The following is a 21,654-nucleotide window of genomic DNA, read 5'->3' as shown; positions in this document are numbered from 1 at the left end:
CGTGCAGTGCTACATAAACATGGCTGAGTCAGCGATAACTGTCGAGGGGTGGAGGTATGCCCATTATTTTGAGTTTGTCCGAAGAATAGACAGGAATGTGACGGTGAGGTGCAAACTGTGTCCAGGCCAGAAGCTATTATCCACTGCTGGAAACACCACGTCAAACCTCAACACACACCTGCAAAGAACACATGCTAAGGTGAAGCTACCGCACACGCTATTTGTTGTTTGTTTATATCACGCAGTCTGTTCTTCTTTATCTTCCGGTTGTTGCCTGTTTTGAATGACAAATACACACTACCGCCGCCTGCTGGTAAGGAAAGTTATTGCCACTCACGCATGCGCAGTTCGTACGTGCTCGGTGAGTAAAGTAACGAGTTACTTTATGTAGATAGTAACGAAGTAGTGTAATATATTACTTTTTTTAAAGTAATATATTTATAATGTGTAGTTCAGGACCATGGACAATGCAGTTGCATTGACAGTTTTCTGTGCTGAATTTCTGCTGAGTTTACTTTGCCTCATTTTTAATTTTGTGACCTGTCTGGTTTAAATGAGTGTGTTGCTGCTTTGATGAAGCCTAATTTGATAAAGTTTCAAATTAATTTCTGAAATATTTCGTTAATAAATATTTCACGAGTAATATAGTTGTCTTTGTCACATTTTATTTGGCATTAGTAAATAATTATGCACATTTACAGATATTTTACATGATATGAGTGATAACACGTGTTATAAGGGCTATTTTGCACAATAGGTGTGCCTTGAGATTTTTACTTGTCCTTTGGTGTGCCTTGGGCACAAAAAGTTTGGGAACCACTGCTCTTTAGAAAGCACCGCAGTCTCTTCTCCTAAGTCCTTTTGAATTCTCCTATCCACTATCCCTTAACCCCGTGACGTTTCACTCAGAGGTCAAGGAATAGGAGATAGGGTTAGAACCAGTCTATGGTTAGAATTTAGGAGCTGATTTTTAAACTATCCGAACGCAACCCGGGTATTGACAACGTCTGTCACTTCGGTCACTACCCGATCTGCAGCTCTGCCCGATCTGCAGTGCGCCCGATCTGCAGTGCGCATGTGCGAGATGGTCCGCCATATTGGACAATGCCGGACGGCAACCCAAGTAGGACAACATTGACACAGTGGCTTTTGGCAAAGCTCAAAAGGAAAACGAGAGAGAGATGAGTTATTGTTATTACAACGTGACTTCACTATTATTTAACAACTCTTTTTATTGGGTTCTTTTATTTGGGGTTAAGTACATTGTCAGAATAAGTGAGAAATTAATTTAACTTCTGTTAGACAGCTATATGCCATACATTTTTGCACACTTTCACAGTACATATGTATTCAGTATGATAGCTGTCTAACATAAGTTAAATCCATTTCTCACTTATTCGGACAATGTACTTAACCCCAAATAAAAGAACCCAATAAAAAGAGTTGTTAAATAATAGTGAAGTCACGTTGTAAAAACAATAACTCATCTCTCTCTCGTTTTATTTTGAGCTTTGCCAAAAGCCACTGTGTCAATATTGTCCTATTTGGGATGCCGTCCGGAGTTGTCCAATATGGCGGACCATCTCGCACATGCGCACTGCAGAGCTGCAGATCGGGTAGTGACAACGTCAACTCATCTCTCCTGAGCTGGCTCGTGTTTACCGAACAGTTCTGTATTTAGCAGCATTTTGGTCATTTCTCTTCCTGTAGTCCGGTGTACGTTTCAGAAGACATTCCGGAGAATTCCTGAGACCCGCCGCTGTATTTCAGAAAGACGACTAAACACCAGTAAGCACCCGCTAACTAAACCTCCGGCTGGCTCAACAACCTGCGGAACTCCGTCTAACAGTTAAACACATTAGACCACAACTGCTAATAGGCGAACATTACACTGTATCGTATTTTACTGAAGATGTCTCATGAATCTGAAGGACTTTATGTTAAATTCGGCGTAGTCATATTTCCACGAGTTTCTTCAATTGTGATGCCCAGACCAAATTTGCTAGCTATTTAGCATATGTCCTCGGTCTGTAACGCTGGATGATAGGTTATTAATGTTAAATAAAAGAAGAAAGCTAGACCACTGATGTGAAGTTATACAGGTTTATGTTTATTAAGATAACTGGGATTTGTTTAGGGCCGAGTTTAATACTAACGGGTATTACTTCGGAAATGTATTTTGAGTCAATTATTTAGTTACTATAAAATCCATGACATTATTATTTCTTAATGTATCGGATCATTAAACAGCTCAGATGAAGGCTTCACGTGAAGGGTCAGTGATGCACAGGGCATACATTAAATACAATGGTCGTTGTCACTACCCGATCTGTATAACCCAAGATGGACACTTGACACAGTGGCTTTTAGCAAAGCTCAAAAATAAAACGAGAGATGAGTTATTGTTATTACAACGTGACTTCACTATTATTTAACAACTCTTTTTATGGGGTTCTTTTATTTGGGGTTAAGTACATTGTCAGAATAAGTGAGAAATGAATTTAACTTCTGTTAGACAGCTATCATACTAAATACATATTTACTGTGAATGTGTGCAAAAATGTCTAACAGAAGTTAAATCCATTTCTCACTTATTCTGACAATGTACTTAACCCCAAATAAAAGAACCCAATAAAAAGAGTTGTTAAATAATAGTGAAGTCACGTTGTAATAACAATAACTCATCTCTCTCGAGTTTTCTTTTTGAGCTTTGCCAAAAGCCACTGTGTCAATGTTGTCCTACTTGGGTTGCCGTCCGGAGTTGTCCAATATGGCGGACAATCTCGCACATGCGCACTGCAGATCGGGCAGAGCTGCAGATCGGGTAGTGACAGTCGTTAATGAGCACCCTCTGAGTGTCACTGTTTGAGTGGCAGACATAAGGCGCGTTCACACCGCAGTACTTTTCCCACTTTGGTTCCGATATAGTTCCGAAATGTTGCGTTCACACCAAAAAGAGCCGGAACTAAAATTAGTTCATGAGAACCTTTTCACCCCCTTTTCCGTCCCTGCTAGAGAGCAGGGACTTTCGTAGGAGAAAAAGGTTCCTATGTCTGATTGGCTGGGCGGATTGCAAACCACGACCTGTAAAACTCCCAAAAAGTTTTGTGAAGCCGCCATTTTATTATCCTCGCATTAGCATTATTAGCATTAGCCCAGCGCAGAAACGCAGAGAGACTAACTTATGGCAACACAAAATAAAACATGGGAGCGGTGGAGATGAGGAGGTGTCGGCGTTCTGGCGATTTACTCGGAAGGCTGCTGCTGGGAGTCCCAGCAGCTTCTACCGAAGCCTTCCCCAAATCCGGGGACTTCCGGCCGGGGACTTTGGGCGGCAGTATACGCCGTGAAGTGGTTTGCGGCCGGCCAGTAAACCCAAAGCAGAAGAAGAAGAAGTGACGTCAGCGGCTTAATTTACCTAATCCTCCCCCAGGGACTTATTCCGGTGTGAACGCGATTTAAAGAGTTCTCATGAACTAAGTTATCATGAACCTTTGTGGGAAAAGTACTGCGGTGTGAATGCGCCTATAGGGTCAGTTTCTCTCATTCTAACAGCACAGTTTCCTCCTTAGGATCACTGCTGCTGACCTCAGAATGTATGATGTTTGTGTGCAGATGCAGAAGGTGTAGCCTGGTCTGCAGCACAATGAATCTTGGTTCTAAAAACAAGAAGCGTGTGGTTCTGCCGAGCCGTCCAGAGCCCCCCACTGTGGACCAGATCCTGGAGGACATCAACAGAGCCCCCCCCAGTGACCCGGTCTTTAACATCCTGGAGAAGACTGGACACGGTGAGTCCACACTACCCAGCGTCCCCTGTGGTTTACTGACTGTTTCTCCTGAGTGAACTGACTGGCTCTTTTGTGGTTTGCTGACTGTCTTTTTCTGTAGCTTACCAGCTGGTTCTCTGTAGTGTACTGCCTGTTCTCCTGTAGCGTACTGTCTGTTCTCCTGTAGCGTACTGCCTGTTCTCCTGTAGCTTACTGCCTGTTCTCCTGTAGCGTACTGTCTGTTCTCCTGTAGCGTACTGTCTGTTCTCCTGCAGCTTACTGTCTGTTCTCCTGTAGCTTACTGCCTGTTCTCCTCTAGCTTACTGACTGTTCTCCTGTAGTTTACTGTCTGTTCTCCTGTAGCATACTGCCTGTTCTCCTGTAGTTTGCTGTCTGTTCTCCTGTAGTTTACTGTCTGTTCTCCTGTAGTTTACTGTCTGTTCTCCTGTAGTTTACTGACTGTTCTCCTGTAGTTTACTGACTGTTCTGCTGCAGTTTACTGACTGTTCTGCTGTAGTTTACTGACTGTTCTCCTGTAGTTTACTGACTGTTCTGCTGCAGTTTACTGACTGTTCTGCTGTAGTTTACTGACTGTTCTCCTGTAGTTTACTGTCTGTTCTCCTGTAGTTTACTGTCTGTTTTCCTACAGTTTACTGTCTGTTCTCCTGTAGTTTACTGACTGTTCTCCTGCAGTTTACTGTCTGTTCTCCTGTAGTTTACTGTCTGTTCTCCTGTAGTTTACTGACTGTTCTCCTACAGTTTACTGTCTGTTCTCCTGCAGCTTACTGCCTGTTCTCCTCTAGCTTACTGACTGTTCTCCTGTAGTTTACTGTCTGTTCTCCTGTAGCGTACTGCCTGTTCTCCTGTAGTTTGCTGTCTGTTCTCCTGCAGCTTACTGTCTGTTCTCCTGTAGCTTACTGCCTGTTCTCCTCTAGCTTACTGACTGTTCTCCTGTAGTTTACTGTCTGTTCTCCTGTAGCGTACTGCCTGTTCTCCTGTAGTTTGCTGTCTGTTCTCCTGTAGTTTACTGTCTGTTCTCCTCTAGCTTACTGACTGTTCTCCTGTAGTTTACTGTCTGTTCTCCTGTAGTTTACTGACTGTTCTCCTGTAGTTTACTGACTGTTCTGCTGCAGTTTACTGACTGTTCTGCTGTAGTTTACTGACTGTTCTCCTGTAGTTTACTGACTGTTCTGCTGCAGTTTACTGACTGTTCTGCTGTAGTTTACTGACTGTTCTCCTGTAGTTTACTGTCTGTTCTCCTGTAGTTTACTGTCTGTTTTCCTACAGTTTACTGTCTGTTCTCCTGTAGTTTACTGACTGTTCTCCTGCAGTTTACTGTCTGTTCTCCTGTAGTTTACTGACTGTTCTCCTCTAGCTTACTGACTGTTCTCCTGTAGTTTACTGTCTGTTCTCCTGTAGTTTACTGACTGTTCTCCTGTAGTTTACTGACTGTTCTGCTGCAGTTTACTGACTGTTCTGCTGTAGTTTACTGACTGTTCTCCTGTAGTTTACTGACTGTTCTGCTGCAGTTTACTGACTGTTCTGCTGTAGTTTACTGACTGTTCTCCTGTAGTTTACTGTCTGTTCTCCTGTAGTTTACTGTCTGTTTTCCTACAGTTTACTGTCTGTTCTCCTGTAGTTTACTGACTGTTCTCCTGCAGTTTACTGTCTGTTCTCCTGTAGCGTACTGTCTGTTCTCCTGTAGTTTACTGTCTGTTCTCCTGTAGTTTACTGACTGTTCTCCTACAGTTTACTGTCTGTTCTCCTGTAGCGTACTGTCTGTTCTCCTGTAGTTTACTGCCTGTTCTCCTGTAGTTTACTGTCTGTTCTCCTACAGTTTACTGTCTGTTCTCCTGTAGTTTACTGTCTGTTCTCCTGTAGTTTACTGTCTGTTCTCCTGTAGCGTACTGACTGTTCTCCTGCAGCGTACTGCCTGTTCTCCTGTAGTTTACTGTCTGTTCTCCTGTAGCGTACTGCCTGTTCTCCTGTAGCGTACTGTCTGTTCTCCTGTAGTTTACTGTCTGTTCTCCTGTAGTTTACTGTCTGTTCTCCTGCAGCGTACTGACTGTTCTCCTGCAGCGTACTGCCTGTTCTCCTGTAGCATACTGCCTGTTCTCCTGTAGCGTACTGTCTGTTCTCCTGTAGTTTACTGTCTGTTCTCCTACAGTTTACTGTCTGTTCTCCTGTAGTTTACTGTCTGTTCTCCTGTAGCGTACTGCCTGTTCTCCTGTAGTTTACTGTCTGTTCTCCTACAGTTTACTGTCTGTTCTCCTGCAGTTTACTGACTGTTCTCCTGCAGTTTACTGTCTGTTCTCCTGTAGTTTACTGTCTGTTCTCCTGTAGCGTACTGACTGTTCTCCTGCAGCGTACTGCCTGTTCTCCTGTAGTTTACTGTCTGTTCTCCTACAGTTTACTGTCTGTTCTCCTGCAGTTTACTGACTGTTCTCCTGCAGTTTACTGTCTGTTCTCCTGCAGTTTACTGTCTGTTCTCCTGTAGTTTACTGTCTGTTCTCCTGTAGCGTACTGCCTGTTCTCCTGTAGCGTACTGTCTGTTCTCCTGTAGTTTACTGTCTGTTCTCCTACAGTTTACTGTCTGTTCTCCTGTAGTTTACTGACTGTTCTCCTGTAGTTCACTGACTGTTCTCCTGTAGCGTACTGTCTGTTCTCCTGTAGTTTACTGTCTGTTCTGCTGTAGTTTACTGTCTGTTCTGCTGTAGTTTACTGTCTATTCTCCTGTAGTTTACTGTCTGTTCTCCTGTAGTTTACTGTCTGTTCTCCTGTAGTTTGCTGTCTGTTCTCCTGTAGCGTACTGACTGTTCTCCTGTAGCGTACTGGCTGTTCTCCTGTAGTTTACTGACTGTTCTCCTGTAGCGTACTGGCTGTTCTCCTGTAGTTTACTGGCTGTTCTCCTGTAGTGTACTGACTGTTCTCCTGTAGTTTACTGACTGTTCTCCTGTAGTTTACTGTCTGTTCTCCTGTAGTTTACTGTCTGTTCTCCTGTAGCGTACTGACTGTTCTCCTGTAGCGTACTGACTGTTCTCCTGTAGTGTACTGACTGTTCTCCTGTAGTTTACTGACTGTTCTCCTGTAGTGTACTGTCTGTTCTCCTGTAGTTTACTGTCTGTTCTCCTACAGTTTACTGTCTGTTCTCCTGTAGTTTACTGACTGTTCTCCTGTAGCTTACTGCCTGTTCTCCTGTAGCGTACTGGCTGTTCACCTGTAGTTTACTGTCTGTTCTCCTGTAGTTTACTGTCTGTTCTCCTGTAGCGTACTGACTGTTCTCCTGTAGCGTACTGGCTGTTCTCCTGTAGTTTACTGGCTGTTCTCCTGTAGTGTACTGACTGTTCTCCTGTAGTTTACTGACTGTTCTCCTGTAGTGTACTGTCTGTTCTCCTGTAGCGTACTGGCTGTTCTCCTGTAGTTTCTGGCTGTTCTCCTGTAGTGTACTGACTGTTCTCCTGTAGTGTACTGTCTGTTCTCCTGTAGTTTACTGTCTGTTCTCCTGTAGTGTACTGTCTGTTCTCCTGTAGTTTACTGTCTGTTCTCCTGTAGTGTACTGTCTGTTCTCCTGTAGTTTACTGTCTGTTCTCCTACAGTTTACTGTCTGTTCTCCTGTAGTTTACTGACTGTTCTCCTGTAGCGTACTGCCTGTTCTCCTGTAGTTTACTGACTGTTCTCCTGTAGTGTACTGACTGATCTCCTGTAGTTTACTGTCTGTTCTCCTGTAGTTTACTGTCTGTTCTCCTGTAGTGTACTGACTGTTCTCCTGTAGTTTACTGTCTGTTCTCCTGTAGTTTACTGTCTGTTCTCCTGTAGTGTACTGACTGTTCTCCTGTAGTTTACTGTCTGTTCTCCTGTAGTTTACTGTCTGTTCTCCTGTAGTTTACTGTCTGTTCTCCTATAGTTTGCTGACTGTTCTCCTGTAGCGTACCGTCTGTTCTCCTGTAGTTTACTGTCTGTTCTCCTGTAGTTTACTGTCTGTTCTCCTGTAGTTTACTGTCTGTTCTCCTGTAGTTTACTGTCTGTTCTCCTATAGTTTGCTGACTGTTCTCCTGTAGCGTACCGTCTGTTCTCCTGTAGTGTACTGTCTGTTCTCCTGTAGTTTACTGTCTGTTCTCCTGTAGTGTACTGACTGTTCTCCTGTAGTTTACTGTCTGTTCTCCTGTAGTTTACTGTCTGTTCTCCTGTAGTTTACTGTCTGTTCTCCTGTAGTTTACCGTTTGTTCTCCTGTAGTTTGCTGACTGTTCTCCTGTAGTTTACTGTCTGTTCTCCTGTAGTTTACTGTCTGTTCTCCTGTAGTGTACTGTCTGTTCTCCTGTAGTTTACTGTCTGTTCTCCTGTAGCGTACCGTCTGTTCTCCTGTAGTTTACTGTCTGTTCTCCTGTAGTTTACTGTCTGTTCTCCTGTAGTTTACTGTCTGTTCTCCTGTAGTGTACTGTCTGTTCTCCTGTAGTTTACTGTCTGTTCTCCTGTAGCGTACCGTCTGTTCTCCTGTAGTTTACTGTCTGTTCTCCTGTAGTTTACTGTCTGTTCTCCTGTAGCGTACCGTCTGTTCTCCTGTAGTTTACTGTCTGTTCTCCTGTAGTTTACTGTCTGTTCTCCTGTAGTTTACTGTCTGTTCTCCTGTAGTTTACTGTCTGTTCTCCTGTAGTTTACTGTCTGTTCTCCTATAGTTTGCTGACTGTTCTCCTGTAGCGTACCGTCTGTTCTCCTGTAGTTTACTGTCTGTTCTCCTGTAGTTTACTGTCTGTTCTCCTATAGTTTGCTGACTGTTCTCCTGTAGCGTACAGTCTGTTCTCCTGTAGTGTACCGTCTGTTCTCCTGTAGTTTACTGTCTGTTCTCCTGTAGTTTACTGTCTGTTCTCCTGTAGTGTACTGACTGTTCTCCTGTAGTTTACTGTCTGTTCTCCTGTAGTGTACTGACTGTTCTCCTGTAGTTTACCGTCTGTTCTCCTGTAGTTTACTGTCTGTTCTCCTGTAGGGTACTGACTGTTCTCCTGTAGTTTACTGTCTGTTCTCCTGTAGTTTACTGGCTGTTCTCCTGTAGTGTACTGACTGTTCTCCTGTAGTTTACTGACTGTTCTCCTGTAGTGTACTGACTGTTCTCCTGTAGTGTACTGTCTGTTCTCCTGTAGTTTACTGGCTGTTCTCCTGTAGTTTCTGGCTGTTCTCCTGTAGTGTACTGACTGTTCTCCTGTAGTTTACTGTCTGTTCTCCTGTAGTTTACTGTCTGTTCTCCTGTAGTTTACTGTCTGTTCTCCTGTAGTTTACTGACTGTTCTCCTGTAGTTTACTGTCTGTTCTCCTGTAGTTTACTCTCTGTTCTCCTGTAGTTTACTGACTGTTCTCCTGTAGTTTACTGTCTGTTCTCCTGTAGTTTACTGTCTGTTCTCCTGTAGTTTACTGTCTGTTCTCCTGTAGTTTACTGACTGTTCTCCTGTAGTTTACTGACTGTTCTCCTGTAGTTTACTGTCTGTTCTCCTGTAGTTTACTGTCTGTTCTCCTGTAGTTTACTGACTGTTCTCCTGTAGTGTACTGACTGTTCTCCTGTAGTTTACTGTCTGTTCTCCTGTAGTTTACTGTCTGTTCTCCTGTAGTTTACTGACTGTTCTCCTGTAGTGTACTGACTGTTCTCCTGTAGTTTACTGGCTGTTCTCCTGTAGTTTACTGTCTGTTCTCCTGTAGTTTACTGACTGTTCTCCTGTAGTGTACTGACTGTTCTCCTGTAGTGTACTGACTGTTCTCCTGTAGTTTACTGACTGTTCTCCTGTAGTGTACTGACTGTTCTCCTCTAGTTTACTGTCTGTTCTCCTGTAGTTTACTGACTGTTCTCCTGTAGTGTACTGACTGTTCTCCTGTAGTTTACTGACTGTTCTCCTGTAGTTTACTGACTGTTCTCCTGTAGTGTACTGACTGTTCTCCTGTCGTGTACTGACTGTTCTCCTGTAGTTTACTGACTGTTCTCCTGTAGTGTACTGTCTGTTCTCCTGTAGTTTACTGACTGTTCTCCTGTAGTGTACTGACTGTTCTCCTGTAGTGTACTGACTGTTCTCCTGTAGTTTACTGACTGTTCTCCTGTAGTGTACTGACTGTTCTCCTGTAGTTTACTGGCTGTTCTCCTGTAGTTTACTGTCTGTTCTCCTGTAGTTTACTGACTGTTCTCCTGTAGTGTACTGACTGTTCTCCTGTAGTGTACTGACTGTTCTCCTGTAGTTTACTGTCTGTTCTCCTGTAGTTTACTGACTGTTCTCCTGTAGTGTACTGACTGTTCTCCTGTAGTGTACTGACTGTTCTCCTGTAGTTTACTGTCTGTTCTCCTGTAGTTTACTGTCTGTTCTCCTGTAGTTTACTGACTGTTCTCCTGTAGTGTACTGACTGTTCTCCTGTAGTGTACTGACTGTTCTCCTGTAGTTTACTGTCTGTTCTCCTGTAGTTTACTGTCTGTTCTCCTGTAGTTTACTGTCTGTTCTCCTGTAGTTTACTGACTGTTCTCCTGTAGTTTACTGACTGTTCTCCTGTAGCGTACTGCCTGTTCTGCTGTGGCTGACTGCCTGGTTGTGCTCCTTCTCAGACGGGTCGGACAGCGATGTGGACCTGAGGTTCCGGCAGTGTGCTCAGTATCTGGACCTGACGGAGCGGCTGCAGGAGGCTCGGGGCCGGCTGCAGCTGCAGAGGGAGGGGCTGCAGGTGGCGGGGGAGCGGCTGCAGAGCGACGTGGCAGAGGTCAGAGGTCAAACCCTCTGACCCGACTCTCCTCTGCTTCTCTACTGGGACTTTAACTGAGTTTTTTCAGTCCAGAGGGATGGTGGTTCAGCTCGGTCAGTCAGACCTAGCTGAGTGCCCTTCAGCCAAATAGCCCAGTGTAGGCAGCTCCTGACCTCGGGAAACATGTGAGGGTTGTTGCTGACGGTAAGAGCGGATAGAATGAAGGTAAAAAGTACAATCAGGCTGAGATCTTGACTGATACAATGGTTACAGACATTATCAACTGAAGTTGCAGTTTACTTCTTCAATCAATACTAGACATATTGCCATACAAACTGACCAATTACTAGTTAAATTGGGTTGATTTCTGCTTTTGCTGGTCCGGTGTACGATCTTAAACTGGTGTGATTATGATGATTTACTTTTTAGTTTGACTGGGAAGCTGATGTGTTTTAGGGGAGACGGCACAGTGTCACACCAAAGCACTGCTGGGTCTCTGCGTCATGTTGGATCATCACATCAAAAAAGGCGACAGTGGCAGTAAAAGAGTCTGGTATATCACTTCGCTGTTTAAGTAAATATCCAACTGGTTTGCAACAACTTTACAGTATGAAGTGATGTTATATTTGTCATGCTATGATGGACAGCTAACATATTCTCAGATAAAGTCTTTAATAGTTGACAAAGAATGTGATTATACTCAATCAAAAATAAATGTAGCAATTTTAGCGTTTGTTAATCCGATCTATGTACAGTTTTGCAATGTGTTTTGACTGAGCGTAAGGTTTTCCCTTGTTATATTGTTCAGTCGTGTAAATTCCCATATCTCATTGTTTTCCTAAATGATTCTGTACAATTCTGAAGTTCCTACATTTTGCATACAGTGCAAATGTTAAACAGTCTCACCCTGAGCTCTGAGGACAGGAAGGTTTTTGAGCGTCAAACCTCTATGGTGCTGAAGAGCCCCATTGTTTTGAATTGTCTGCAGTTAAGATGGCGACATGTGTTATTGCACTTTAAATGTACGTTTTTTCTCAAGTCCAGAGTCAGTTTGACCGGGTTTTTCTTGCAGTAATGTATGTTCATATCAGATCTTGACAATGCTCTTCCAATATAAGTGATGAAAGACAAAACCTACAGCTATGTGAAGCTATCATGAGGCTTCAGCAGGTTCCCAAATATAATCAAGTGTATTATTTCTATTCAAATATAATACATGTATTTTATCAGGTGACAGTGCTTTTAGTGCAAAATCCTTTAATCTCCTGCCTCACCTTTACTGCAGAAGTCCTTTTACTTTAAATAAGCTTATCTTTTTTCATTAAAAGAGGGCTGAGGATTTTGTTCTCCATCAATTTCATGAAAAGCACGTTAAGGAGAGTCCAAAACAGAATACAAATCTCCATCCTGCAAAGATGAATAAAGCGCCATTTGAAGCCCAATCTTCAGTTCCTCACTGACAGAAATATTTCATCCAAGAAATTGAAAAATCTGATTTCTTTTGTTAGTACTGGAACTTTCAACAGCCTGTATGAGCTGGAGGCAACATCGAACATTATCGTGAGCAAAGCATGTTTTTACTGTTTGGATCGACACCTTACTTTTGTTTTAACTTAAAACATTTTGAACCTAAATCCAAACCTTTACCTTAACTGTAATACCTCATAACAAACAAAGTATAAAGCTTAGTTTTACAAGCAAAACAACAAGCTGTATTTAAAACCAGCGTACCAATTCAGCACTGCTCACAAATACCATTTGCTGATGCCCGCTAGCCGTCAACTTCTAATGTGACACCACTTGTCACATTATTATGTTGAGGTTTCTTGTACATATTTCACCTCCTAAAACTGGCCTCATGTTCAGTCTAAACCTCTTTATTAACAAGACGCATTGAATGTCTCACTACTAAATAAAAAGCACCATGTTGAGGACGTCCTTTTTTTTTGTCTTCTCATTTAACAATTTCGTACCTTCAGCTGTTTGAAGAAAGTGGACCCAGAGTTCTAATGAAACATGTCATTTTTTATTTGATGAAAACATTTATTATGACACAGTTCTGCTGCTTCGCCTATTTCACATGGCACCATAACTCCTCGGGGGCCTTGTTTCAGGCACGACAGGCTGGGGCCGCCATTATGAGTGACACTAGACATGAGCCCAATAACTTTCCACAAAAGGTACGTTTCAAGAGACCTTATAATGTATATAATATTTAATTTCATAACAGATTTTCACAGTGAATTGGAAAACGCTGAATGCAGAGTGCTAGGCATTTTATTTAAAACCTATGAATTTGGACATGAACAATTGTCTACAGCCAGGCGTGTTCAAGGTTGCTGACAGTGATGGTGGACTAACTCCCAGGACCCTTCTGATGGCTTTTTAACACGAAAACGAACCCCCTGTCCGTCTCATTCACACAGTTTTCACTCTTCGTCCTAATCTTTATTTTTAGTTGCTGTTAAAGTGATTCTCAAACCCAAAATCTGTCTTGATACGTATCAAACAAACGGTTTACAAATTCTCATTTCAAGCCTTTAATTATGGGTTCAAATAAGGAACACAAATATTTTAAATGTGTGAAATACATGTTTAGGAAAATGCCAAACTGTTCTGTTGACTCCTGGGGCTTCACTTTTATCTGGTTACAGATGAAACAAATGTACATTTCTTACAGTCTAAACATATAGTGATTTAGAGTCACAACAGTCCTGTCATCCCCTGCAGGTGTGTATATAATGTCACATTTAGACAAATATTCACACTTACTCACAAACTGCGGTGACTCAGGACAGCTAGTGTTGTAGCTATCACCTTTTTGACTGAAATTAATAAGTGTGTGCGTGATAACACTATGTTTACATGCACATTGATTTCAACATTTCAAATAATTGATAGATTACGAAACTAAAGTTGATCACTCAAACTTGACCCAAGTACCGTAGCTTTGACAGAAATATCACACCAAGGCTAAGGTACTTCGGCCAAATCATTCTACTCTTGCCTACAGTAAATGTGTGTTTGCATGTTTAAAGTCAGTGTCAGCTTTAAATCTGTACTCAGATCAAGCCCCTTTTTTCTGTTTATATCATTTGTCTACCCATTTTCTACAACTGCACTTTTAAAAACTCTGACTACTCAGGCATAGTTTTTACAAAAGGTAATGCACAATGAGATCATTTCTAAATTAACTTAATCAAACCAACCAGGTGATTGATACTCATACGATAACAGATTTCAGGGCTGTTCACCGTTGGCTCATCATTTTCTACATACTTTTTCCATTTTGGAAACACTGATTATAAGTATATTTCTGTGTCGGTGCAAAATACACCCTTCTTGGTACAAGACTAAAATGCCATTTTCTTGTAATGGCGGCACTAATTAGCAGCCACAGACACATGTGATCACTTTAAGAATAGTTTCATTGTGTTCCTTGACCCTCAAAACATGGGTCTAGACACATTATTTGTTAATTTATCTGCAATAATGGCTGAGAGAGTCAAAGGAGTAAAAAGAGTGAAACTCAAATGTCAGGGTAATAGGCACACTAATTTGGAACTTTTTAACATAGCTAATCGTTTTCTACACAATTCTTCCAATCTAGAAAAGCTGATTAGAAGTATATTTCAGGGGGGTGCATGATACCCACTAGAGTAGACCATATATTATTTAAATGGCCAGGGGGACCTGAAGTTTTGCATTAAAATTATATTTTGCTTAACTGTATATGCTTTGGAAATACAGTAGGTTCAGTGTGGTAAATAATAAACCTTGTTTTATGAATAATGAGCCCCTTTAGGTAGATGAATGATGAATGTTATTTCTGTCTTTTGTCTTCCAGCAGCACACATGGAGGAGCGATGTTACAACAACAGAGAATATTCATTGTCTTAATATTCAACTTCTTCTCAACCTATCACTACTTTACAGCAACACAGTTAAGCGGATATTAACAAGTTATACAGATTTTTGTAAGGACACATGTCACATGTCACATGGACACATGTCCAAAGCCGCCCCATCACTGGATGAAATCATTGTGTTTCTGGACAAGGAATACTCAACAGCAATAATGCCTGAATATAGAATCAAACATAACAATTATGTCATGTTATTAGATGAAGCATGTAGTCGCTTTGTTCAGCTATGCTGACAGTTTATACCATTATATGTCTTTTCAGCAGATGGCTAGTAATGCTCTTGTCTAGAAATAATTTTACCTCTGAATAACAACTTAATTGTCCCTCCACAATGTTAACAGGTGCGTGTACACAGTCATATACAGTATATATGCATGCTGTCATCGAGCAACAGATTATTTTGCCCACAAGGAAGCTTTGGAGATTTTGTATATCTGTGTGTTATTTACAAAACTGATTAAGACAAAGAGTACAGGAGAGAGTAAATACCAGAATCTGCTTATAGTTTGGAAAACCACAGGATGCTATCATTTGTTCTGCAGCAGGGATTTAACTTGAGTAGGTGTTGCGAATAATCATATTCCTCCTAAAATTGCCGCTCAGTATACTTTATTATTAATACTTTTTTTACCAAAGTTGAGCTGGGGAGATATGATAATATCTACATATATATATATATATATATATATATATATATATATATATATATCTATATATATATATATATATATATATATATATATATATATATATATATCTATATATATATATATATATATATATATATATATAGATAGATGTACACTAATACAACTAAAGTCAAACAGCTCTCATTAAAAATATTTAAATACATATTGCAAAATGTTTAGCTTTTGAATTTAGAATTGTTCATATCGTTAACCTGTAATACACATCGATATCATTCCGAAATCACTATATCATCTAAATAAGGTAATTGCACTGTTAATCCGAAGTTTTTTCTTAAATGTAGCCCCAGACCTACTGGAGAAATATGGAGAAAAAAAAGACAAGCAGTGTATTATAATTCAGTTGATTAGGGATTAAGAGGCCCAAAGCATTGATTAACTGTATGTAAAAAATGCTTAACATTTCAGTGTATTGGCGTCATTTGTGAGAGTCTGTCAACAGTCATCCACAGTTTGTATATTTTCAGGTAAAAGTCCAGCTGAGTAATCCTTCAACAATTTGCATAATATTGTTCTTTTATCGATTCCGTCCAGAAAACCGATGTGCTGAAATCAAGTTAATTGTCTTTTTCTTCATGTTTTCACTACGTTTCTAACAGGCAATGATTATTCTACAAATACAAAAAAAGTACAAAAAGATGCACTTCCTTTTCATGTGAGATTTGTCTCTGAAGTGCATTGTTATTTCTGGTCTGTTCTTGTCCGACCTCTCTTAAAGCATACATCCAACCTTGTATGAATGGTAGATGGAAGCTTTGATCAATTGTTCAGAGAGAAAGACTTGAATGCAGTGAATGGGGAAAGTAAAGGGTAAATACCCGAGGTATATGGGCCACCACACTCCTAGACTGTCCACCTGAGTTTCATCCAGGATCACAGTAGAGTAATCCATGTCGTCCAGTAATCCACTAAATGTCTTACGACTCACTTTTGCCCCCAGACTTTTCATTGATCGAGGCTCTCTGGCTCTGCTTGTCTTGTAGGTTGCAGGAAATGGGGCTTGGAGTATAATTAAATGGAGTGATACGGGCGGCCTTGCTGGGGGATCCTTGGCGGAAATGGACAACTCCACTGACGTGGGAATCAGACGTTCCTGTGGAGACAGTACTGTGGCTCCTTGGGGACACGTCAGAATCTCCATCCTGCAGGTTACTCCCAGAGGTTGAACTAATCTTCTTAAGTAGAGCAAAGCGTGACACTTCTTCTGAAATCACCTGAGCTGTTTCAACCGTTGGAGAGGTGCTTGAGTTGGTCTTGTTGTTTGTAAAATCCTCTGTCTGGACTGTCGCATCGCTTGTCTTGCGAGATGCAAGTAGAATTGTTGGCAATTTTCCTGGTAGAGCCAGTGGCTTTGGCTGTTCCCCGTCAGGAGAAGTCACCAGAGGTAACGCATTTTCTGGCAGAGTGCTTTTCAAGATCTGAGATACATCTTCATCCCTGATCCTCCTCCAGGTGACTCTTTCATTAAGCCGTGATGCAGATCTCTGCACTTTCTTCTTTGTATCATCCTCGCTCTTTGCTCTTCCGCTTGAATCAGATGAGGACGAACGGAGGGAGGAACGGCTTGTCACCCGGCTCAGTATGTTTAGGCTTGGCGATGAAGCATGATGTTTAAAGTTATCCTTGTCTTGTTGCTGCTTGGGTCCAGACACTCTGCCAGGCCCGTTTCGCTGAGCCAACCTGCAAGGGCTTTCAGAACTGGTTCTTCTGGATGGGCGTCTTGCAGATAGGTCTCTTTCACTGGAGGTTGCTCTGGAGAGGGCTGCACTCTGCTTCTGAAGGCGGTCTGACCTCTGCTCTGTTTGTCTTGGATCTTTTACTTGCACCCGTCTGGGAGTTTGCACAGATACCTTTAGTTCCTGACAGCGTGATGAGCAAAGGAAGACAGCTGTAGCTCCAGGATTTGTTCTGCGCGGGGATCCATTTTGAGATCCTGACATGTTGCGTGCTGAGTTATCACGTCTAAGCGCGTTCTGTGATTCCTTAATGAAAGTCAGCTGTCTCAAAAATCCATTGCGCTCAGACTCACCACCACTTGAATGGACAGAAGTCATCCTGACCAGTCCAAAACGATTGGTTGGTGCTAAACGTTTGCCATTGACCTGATTGATTTGTGTGGTGGTTGTTTTGTTAGTTACTAGAGGTGACAGAGGTCTTGGCCTGACTGAATTTTGCATAAAAGGAATTCGGACAGGAGACTTTTGAGTTTTAGGTGGTGCAGACTTTTCATTTTGTTTCATAACAGGAGAGCGTCCCTTTCTTTCAGGGGGGCTTGTAGCTGGCGGGCTACTAGGTAATGAGGCATTCTTTTTCTGGTTGGCTTTATTTGTCTGAGTCGGGGATGTTATCTTCTTCTGTGACTGTTTAGATAGTGTAGAGCTTTGTGATGATCCAGAGGATGAACTTTTTGGTATCCTTGGAGGTGGAGTAGAGCTTCTCTTTGGCAAAGATAGTTCAATATCCTGGGGCCGACCTAATCTGTGAAGGCTCTTTGATCTGTACTGAGCAAGGTTTGGGTTCTTTGGAGCATCTGTCTTGGTTGTTATTTTTCTAGGAGGAGGTATTTGTGATGGAGCCGTCTCCTTTTTCGGTGTGTAGATCACTGTCCTGCCTCTGAAAACCATTGGTAGGTTTGGAACTGGCTTGCGCTGCGCAAAGTCAAGAGGTTTATTTGCCTTTTTATCTTTAGCAAACTTCCTTTCTTTGGGTGTAAAGCTGGATGTTGACATAAATGACAGGACTGATTCAGTCTCTTCAGAAGATGGGTCCTGAGACCTTGATGCCTGCAACCCAGTGACAACACAATTAGCACCTTCTTGTATGGCTCTCCATTCAACACTATTGAGGTCTGAATCTTTATCCCATGCTGTATCATCACTATCCATGTCCTCATCCATATCCATTTCCTCATTCATGTTCCACCCATCAGAGGTCTTTTGTTTTTTAGTATTTTCTGCTTTTTTCTTTCTGGCAGCAAGCCTTCTTCTCTGCCTAGGCATGGCAGATGTTATGCATTTCTGAAGAAGGTCATCCTCTGAATCCATGCTGACAGAGCTTGGCGAGCTTGGATCTTCGTATTGGCTGTGAATGTTTATAGTCTTTGTTTGTTTCATCGTATTCAGTGTTTTGTTGTGTCTGTTTTTGTACCATATTTTATGGGCTTTTGATTTATGAGGCTCAAACTCAGCATCACTCAGTGAACTAAGTGAAGAGCTGAGTGAGTAACATGCCAGTGATTCATCCTTAATCAGATGTTGTTTTATCCTTTGAAATCCTCTTGAAATTGCTTGGGAATTATCAACACTGCCAATATTTGTCATGCTCCGGGAGAGAGTGTTTCTACTTTCTTCCCTGATTTGTTTTCTGCTTGTTCGTTTGATTGCTTCCTTTTTATCATCATAGAAGCTGTTACTGTCCTCGGAAGATTGTGTCATTTGCCGAAAGACTGTTTTCCCTTTTTGTGATCGAACATTTAGGTTACCTTCTTTGTTTTGCTTAATGACGGGCAATTCCAGTTTCCTGGCCGTACCTTGACCTTGCCTATTATTTTGCTGGTTTGGTGACTTATCACGCTTTCTTTGGTTTGCCACCCTATCTGCTACCTCTTTGCTCTGCAACAGCACCCTCTGCGTCGGAATGATATGTTTGGTTGTTCGATTCATTTGTATCTCTGGTGGGTAGTTCATCTTGTTGGGTTTATGGAAGTGTGAGAATATCTTCAAGTCTTCTATCCTCTTTGCCTCATCGTCAAGCAATTCCTGTTTGTTTATACCTTTAGCTGTGCAGTCGTTAGCTCCCCTCTCCTTTACTGAATACTGAAGTGTTTCATCACTAAGGGATGTTGTGCTGGAGAAGTTGACTGGTGTACCTTCTGCAGAATCAGTGAAGGACGAATCGTCAAATATGAAGTCCTTTTGGGGGATGACGAATCTCCTTCCAGGACACATTTGGGTTTTGCCATTTGGAAGCATCATGTATACTGGAATTTGTTTTCGGATCTGATAATTGAGAATATGAGGAGGGATGGTGGTCATCAGGGAAGGTCTTACTTGTCTGAACTTGGAGGGCATTGCTGAGTTGATGCATTCCTTTAAGATTTCTATGTCATCATCTGAGTTGCCCTCACTATATCTCTCACCATGGTCAAATCCTTGCTCATGCTCATCAGGGAAAGGAAGATCTTTGTCATTTTGCTGGAGTAGGGGAGTCAATTTCAGCTCAACATCTTTTTGTATGTAGTGTTCGTGAAGAGGCAGTGCACTCAAACTCGAAGCACAAGAGAAGTTTTCAGTTGGCTTTTCCACTGTAAAGTAGATCATAGTGTCCAAGTCAGGAGGAAGGTTAAACCTCTCCTTGGAGTCTGCAATCTCCATGAACTTTCGCAGGCTGTTTTCCCATTGACCTGCAATTCCTGTGGCCTGTGTTTCTTGTTCATTTGACTCAATGCAACATGGAGTTTTACTTCGACTAGGAGGCATGGTTTGACCCGGGCTGTCAGGTAGATCACTAGGGCTTATTGTTCCATCAATCATCTCACTGCATGGGTCACTTTGAATTGAGCTGGCAATAGAAGGAGACTCAAAACTACCCAGGGAACTGACTGAGCTACAGCGACTCATTATCAGGGGCGTCTCGTGGATGTAGTTTTCAGATGAACTTGATGGAGATCTGTCTTCAAGTATGGCTGGTGAAGCTCCTCTAAGGAACACCTTTTCCCGTTTGGCATGACAGGGAATCTCAATGGGATCTGTCTCTTTGCTGGGGAATGTTTTTGAGTCAGTCATTAGCAGCTGACTGTCACTCAGATCCTCCAAGGTTTCATCCTCTTCAGCTCTTTTCACCTCTTCCCCATCTTCTACTTCAATTATTTCTAATGATGAGTCACTCTCTAGCTCATTTTCACTTTGTCCATCCAATGCTCCGTCGCCAGAAGAGAGGGAGGAGAGTGAACTGCAGCGGGAGAAGCAAATTGGGGTGTTCTCCACCGAGTATTTCTGGATCGTCTCCATCGCCCCAATAGTTGGGCTTCTGGTGGATGACATTGGAGAACATTTAGTAATACTAGCCCCAGTCATCACAGTAGGTACCCATGCTTGCCTCCTCATTGCTTGGGCAGCCTGTACATTGATTGCTGTCTTTGCTACACCACATTTAGCCACACTCTGAATAAGTGGAACCTGTTGATAAGAAGGAGACAGTTTAATTGAAGTCATGCTGACATCAGAGGAGAGTTTAGTACAAGCACTGACAGGCGTTTGTACAGGTTGATCCTGATACTTTTCTGCTTCTGTGCTGCTGAGCTCTTCACCTCTTGCATCTTTGTTGTCCACAGAATCTCTCTCCGGAATGTATTGATGGTTAGTCTCATTCAGTGCAGACGCTCCAACATTGAAGTAATCTTGATGGTCCACCTTGAGATCAAGCTGGTTGGGACGCTGTTGCATTGTTAGAGGCTTTGGAGCAGGTCGCATATGGTCTTTGCTTCCACAGTAGCCATCACTGGTGCTTCCACTGTTTAGGCTGTCTGTTGATACATTTGTATTGGCCGTTTTGAGGCGCAAGAGGGCATGGGCTCTACTGAGCCGTTCCCTGTGGGCCAAGCTGCTTGTTTCGGAGAGACGGCAAGGGGAGCGTGATTTTGCACGGGCTTCATTTAGTTCATCCAGCCCATAAGGCCAGTCCGCCAAGTGGTCTTCAGAGCTGAGGCTAAAACTGTCCTCTGATGATGTTTGCATGGTGATGTCCTCCACTAACCTGTCTATCTTGGCAACCGTGTTGGTGATCTTTTTGGCCAGCTTCTCTGCAGCAGCAGATACCAAATCTTCAGGAGGAGCTTGTCTCTTCTCGACCATCTGAGGGATGTCTACATCTCTCTCAGGTTCACTGTCCCTCTTGCGTGGTTGGTTTTGCAGGAAGTTAGAGTTTGTAAGGAACATAGAGAGCATCGAGAAACTCCCAGTGTCCAGGCTACTGGAGACGTTGGGTGCCTCATCATCATCAAAACAACCAGAATCAGATGCATAATCCTTTGCCAGACTCTCAATGTGGCGTAGTGGCTTGTTAAGTGTCAGATTCTTGGGGCTTTGTTTCTCCAGGGTGTCAAAAGTCTCTGCAAGGTGTTTGGCATCCAGCTCTGCCTCCAGAGCCTTCTGTTTCCTCATGTAAAGTGACGGCATGCAGGACCCAGGGGATACTACGGCAGCATCCTTATATTTTAGGGGTCGATTTGTGAGGAGATTCCTTAAAGCTGCAGCGCTGCCCATGGCTATCATCTTGTGCTTGGAGTGGATAAGGTTGCGCAGCATGCTAACTGCACCAAGATCCCAGAGCAGCTCCTGGTCTTTTGGACTACGGGCAGAGAGGTTCCAGAGAGTTCCGCAGGCGTTGCTCACTATTGTCAGACTGTGGGAGCGCAGGTGCTGCAGCAGAGTCTGGAGGCAGTTGTGGTCCCTGAGGATTTGCCTTGAAGTAAGAAAGCAAAATACATTTTAATATAATTATTATCTGCAGCTGAAGCAATTACTTGGTACATTAAAGAACATTTTACCC

The 21,654-nt window shown here is 42.4% G+C and overlaps 2 protein-coding genes across 4 annotated transcripts in view; one reads left to right on the top strand and one right to left on the bottom strand.

Moving 5' to 3' along the window:
- Positions 1-1,599: 1,599 nt before the first annotated feature.
- On the top strand, positions 1,600-12,407 carry cunh19orf25 (chromosome unknown C19orf25 homolog). Its single transcript, XM_034235683.1, has 3 exons — positions 1,600-1,788; positions 3,616-3,788; positions 10,339-12,407. The coding sequence occupies exons 2-3, from the start codon at positions 3,647-3,649 to the stop codon at positions 10,509-10,511; spliced, it is 315 nt and encodes a 104-aa protein (XP_034091574.1). The 5' UTR covers positions 1,600-1,788; positions 3,616-3,646; the 3' UTR covers positions 10,512-12,407.
- A 69-nt stretch (positions 12,408-12,476) lies between these two features.
- Positions 12,477-21,654, bottom strand: part of apc2 (APC regulator of WNT signaling pathway 2) — a 69,313-nt gene continuing 60,135 nt past the window's right edge. For all 3 annotated transcript variants that reach the window (XM_034235681.1, XM_034235680.1, XM_034235679.1), the window contains exon 14: positions 12,477-21,567. In XM_034235681.1, the coding sequence (XP_034091572.1) occupies positions 16,023-21,567 (5,545 nt within the window). In that variant the 3' untranslated portion in view covers positions 12,477-16,022. The remainder of the gene's footprint in view (positions 21,568-21,654) is intronic.

This window comes from Gymnodraco acuticeps, unplaced genomic scaffold (genome assembly GCF_902827175.1).
Source record: "Gymnodraco acuticeps unplaced genomic scaffold, fGymAcu1.1, whole genome shotgun sequence".
Lineage (NCBI taxonomy): Eukaryota > Metazoa > Chordata > Actinopteri > Perciformes > Bathydraconidae > Gymnodraco > Gymnodraco acuticeps.
This window is presented reverse-complemented; position numbering and strand designations above follow the sequence as displayed.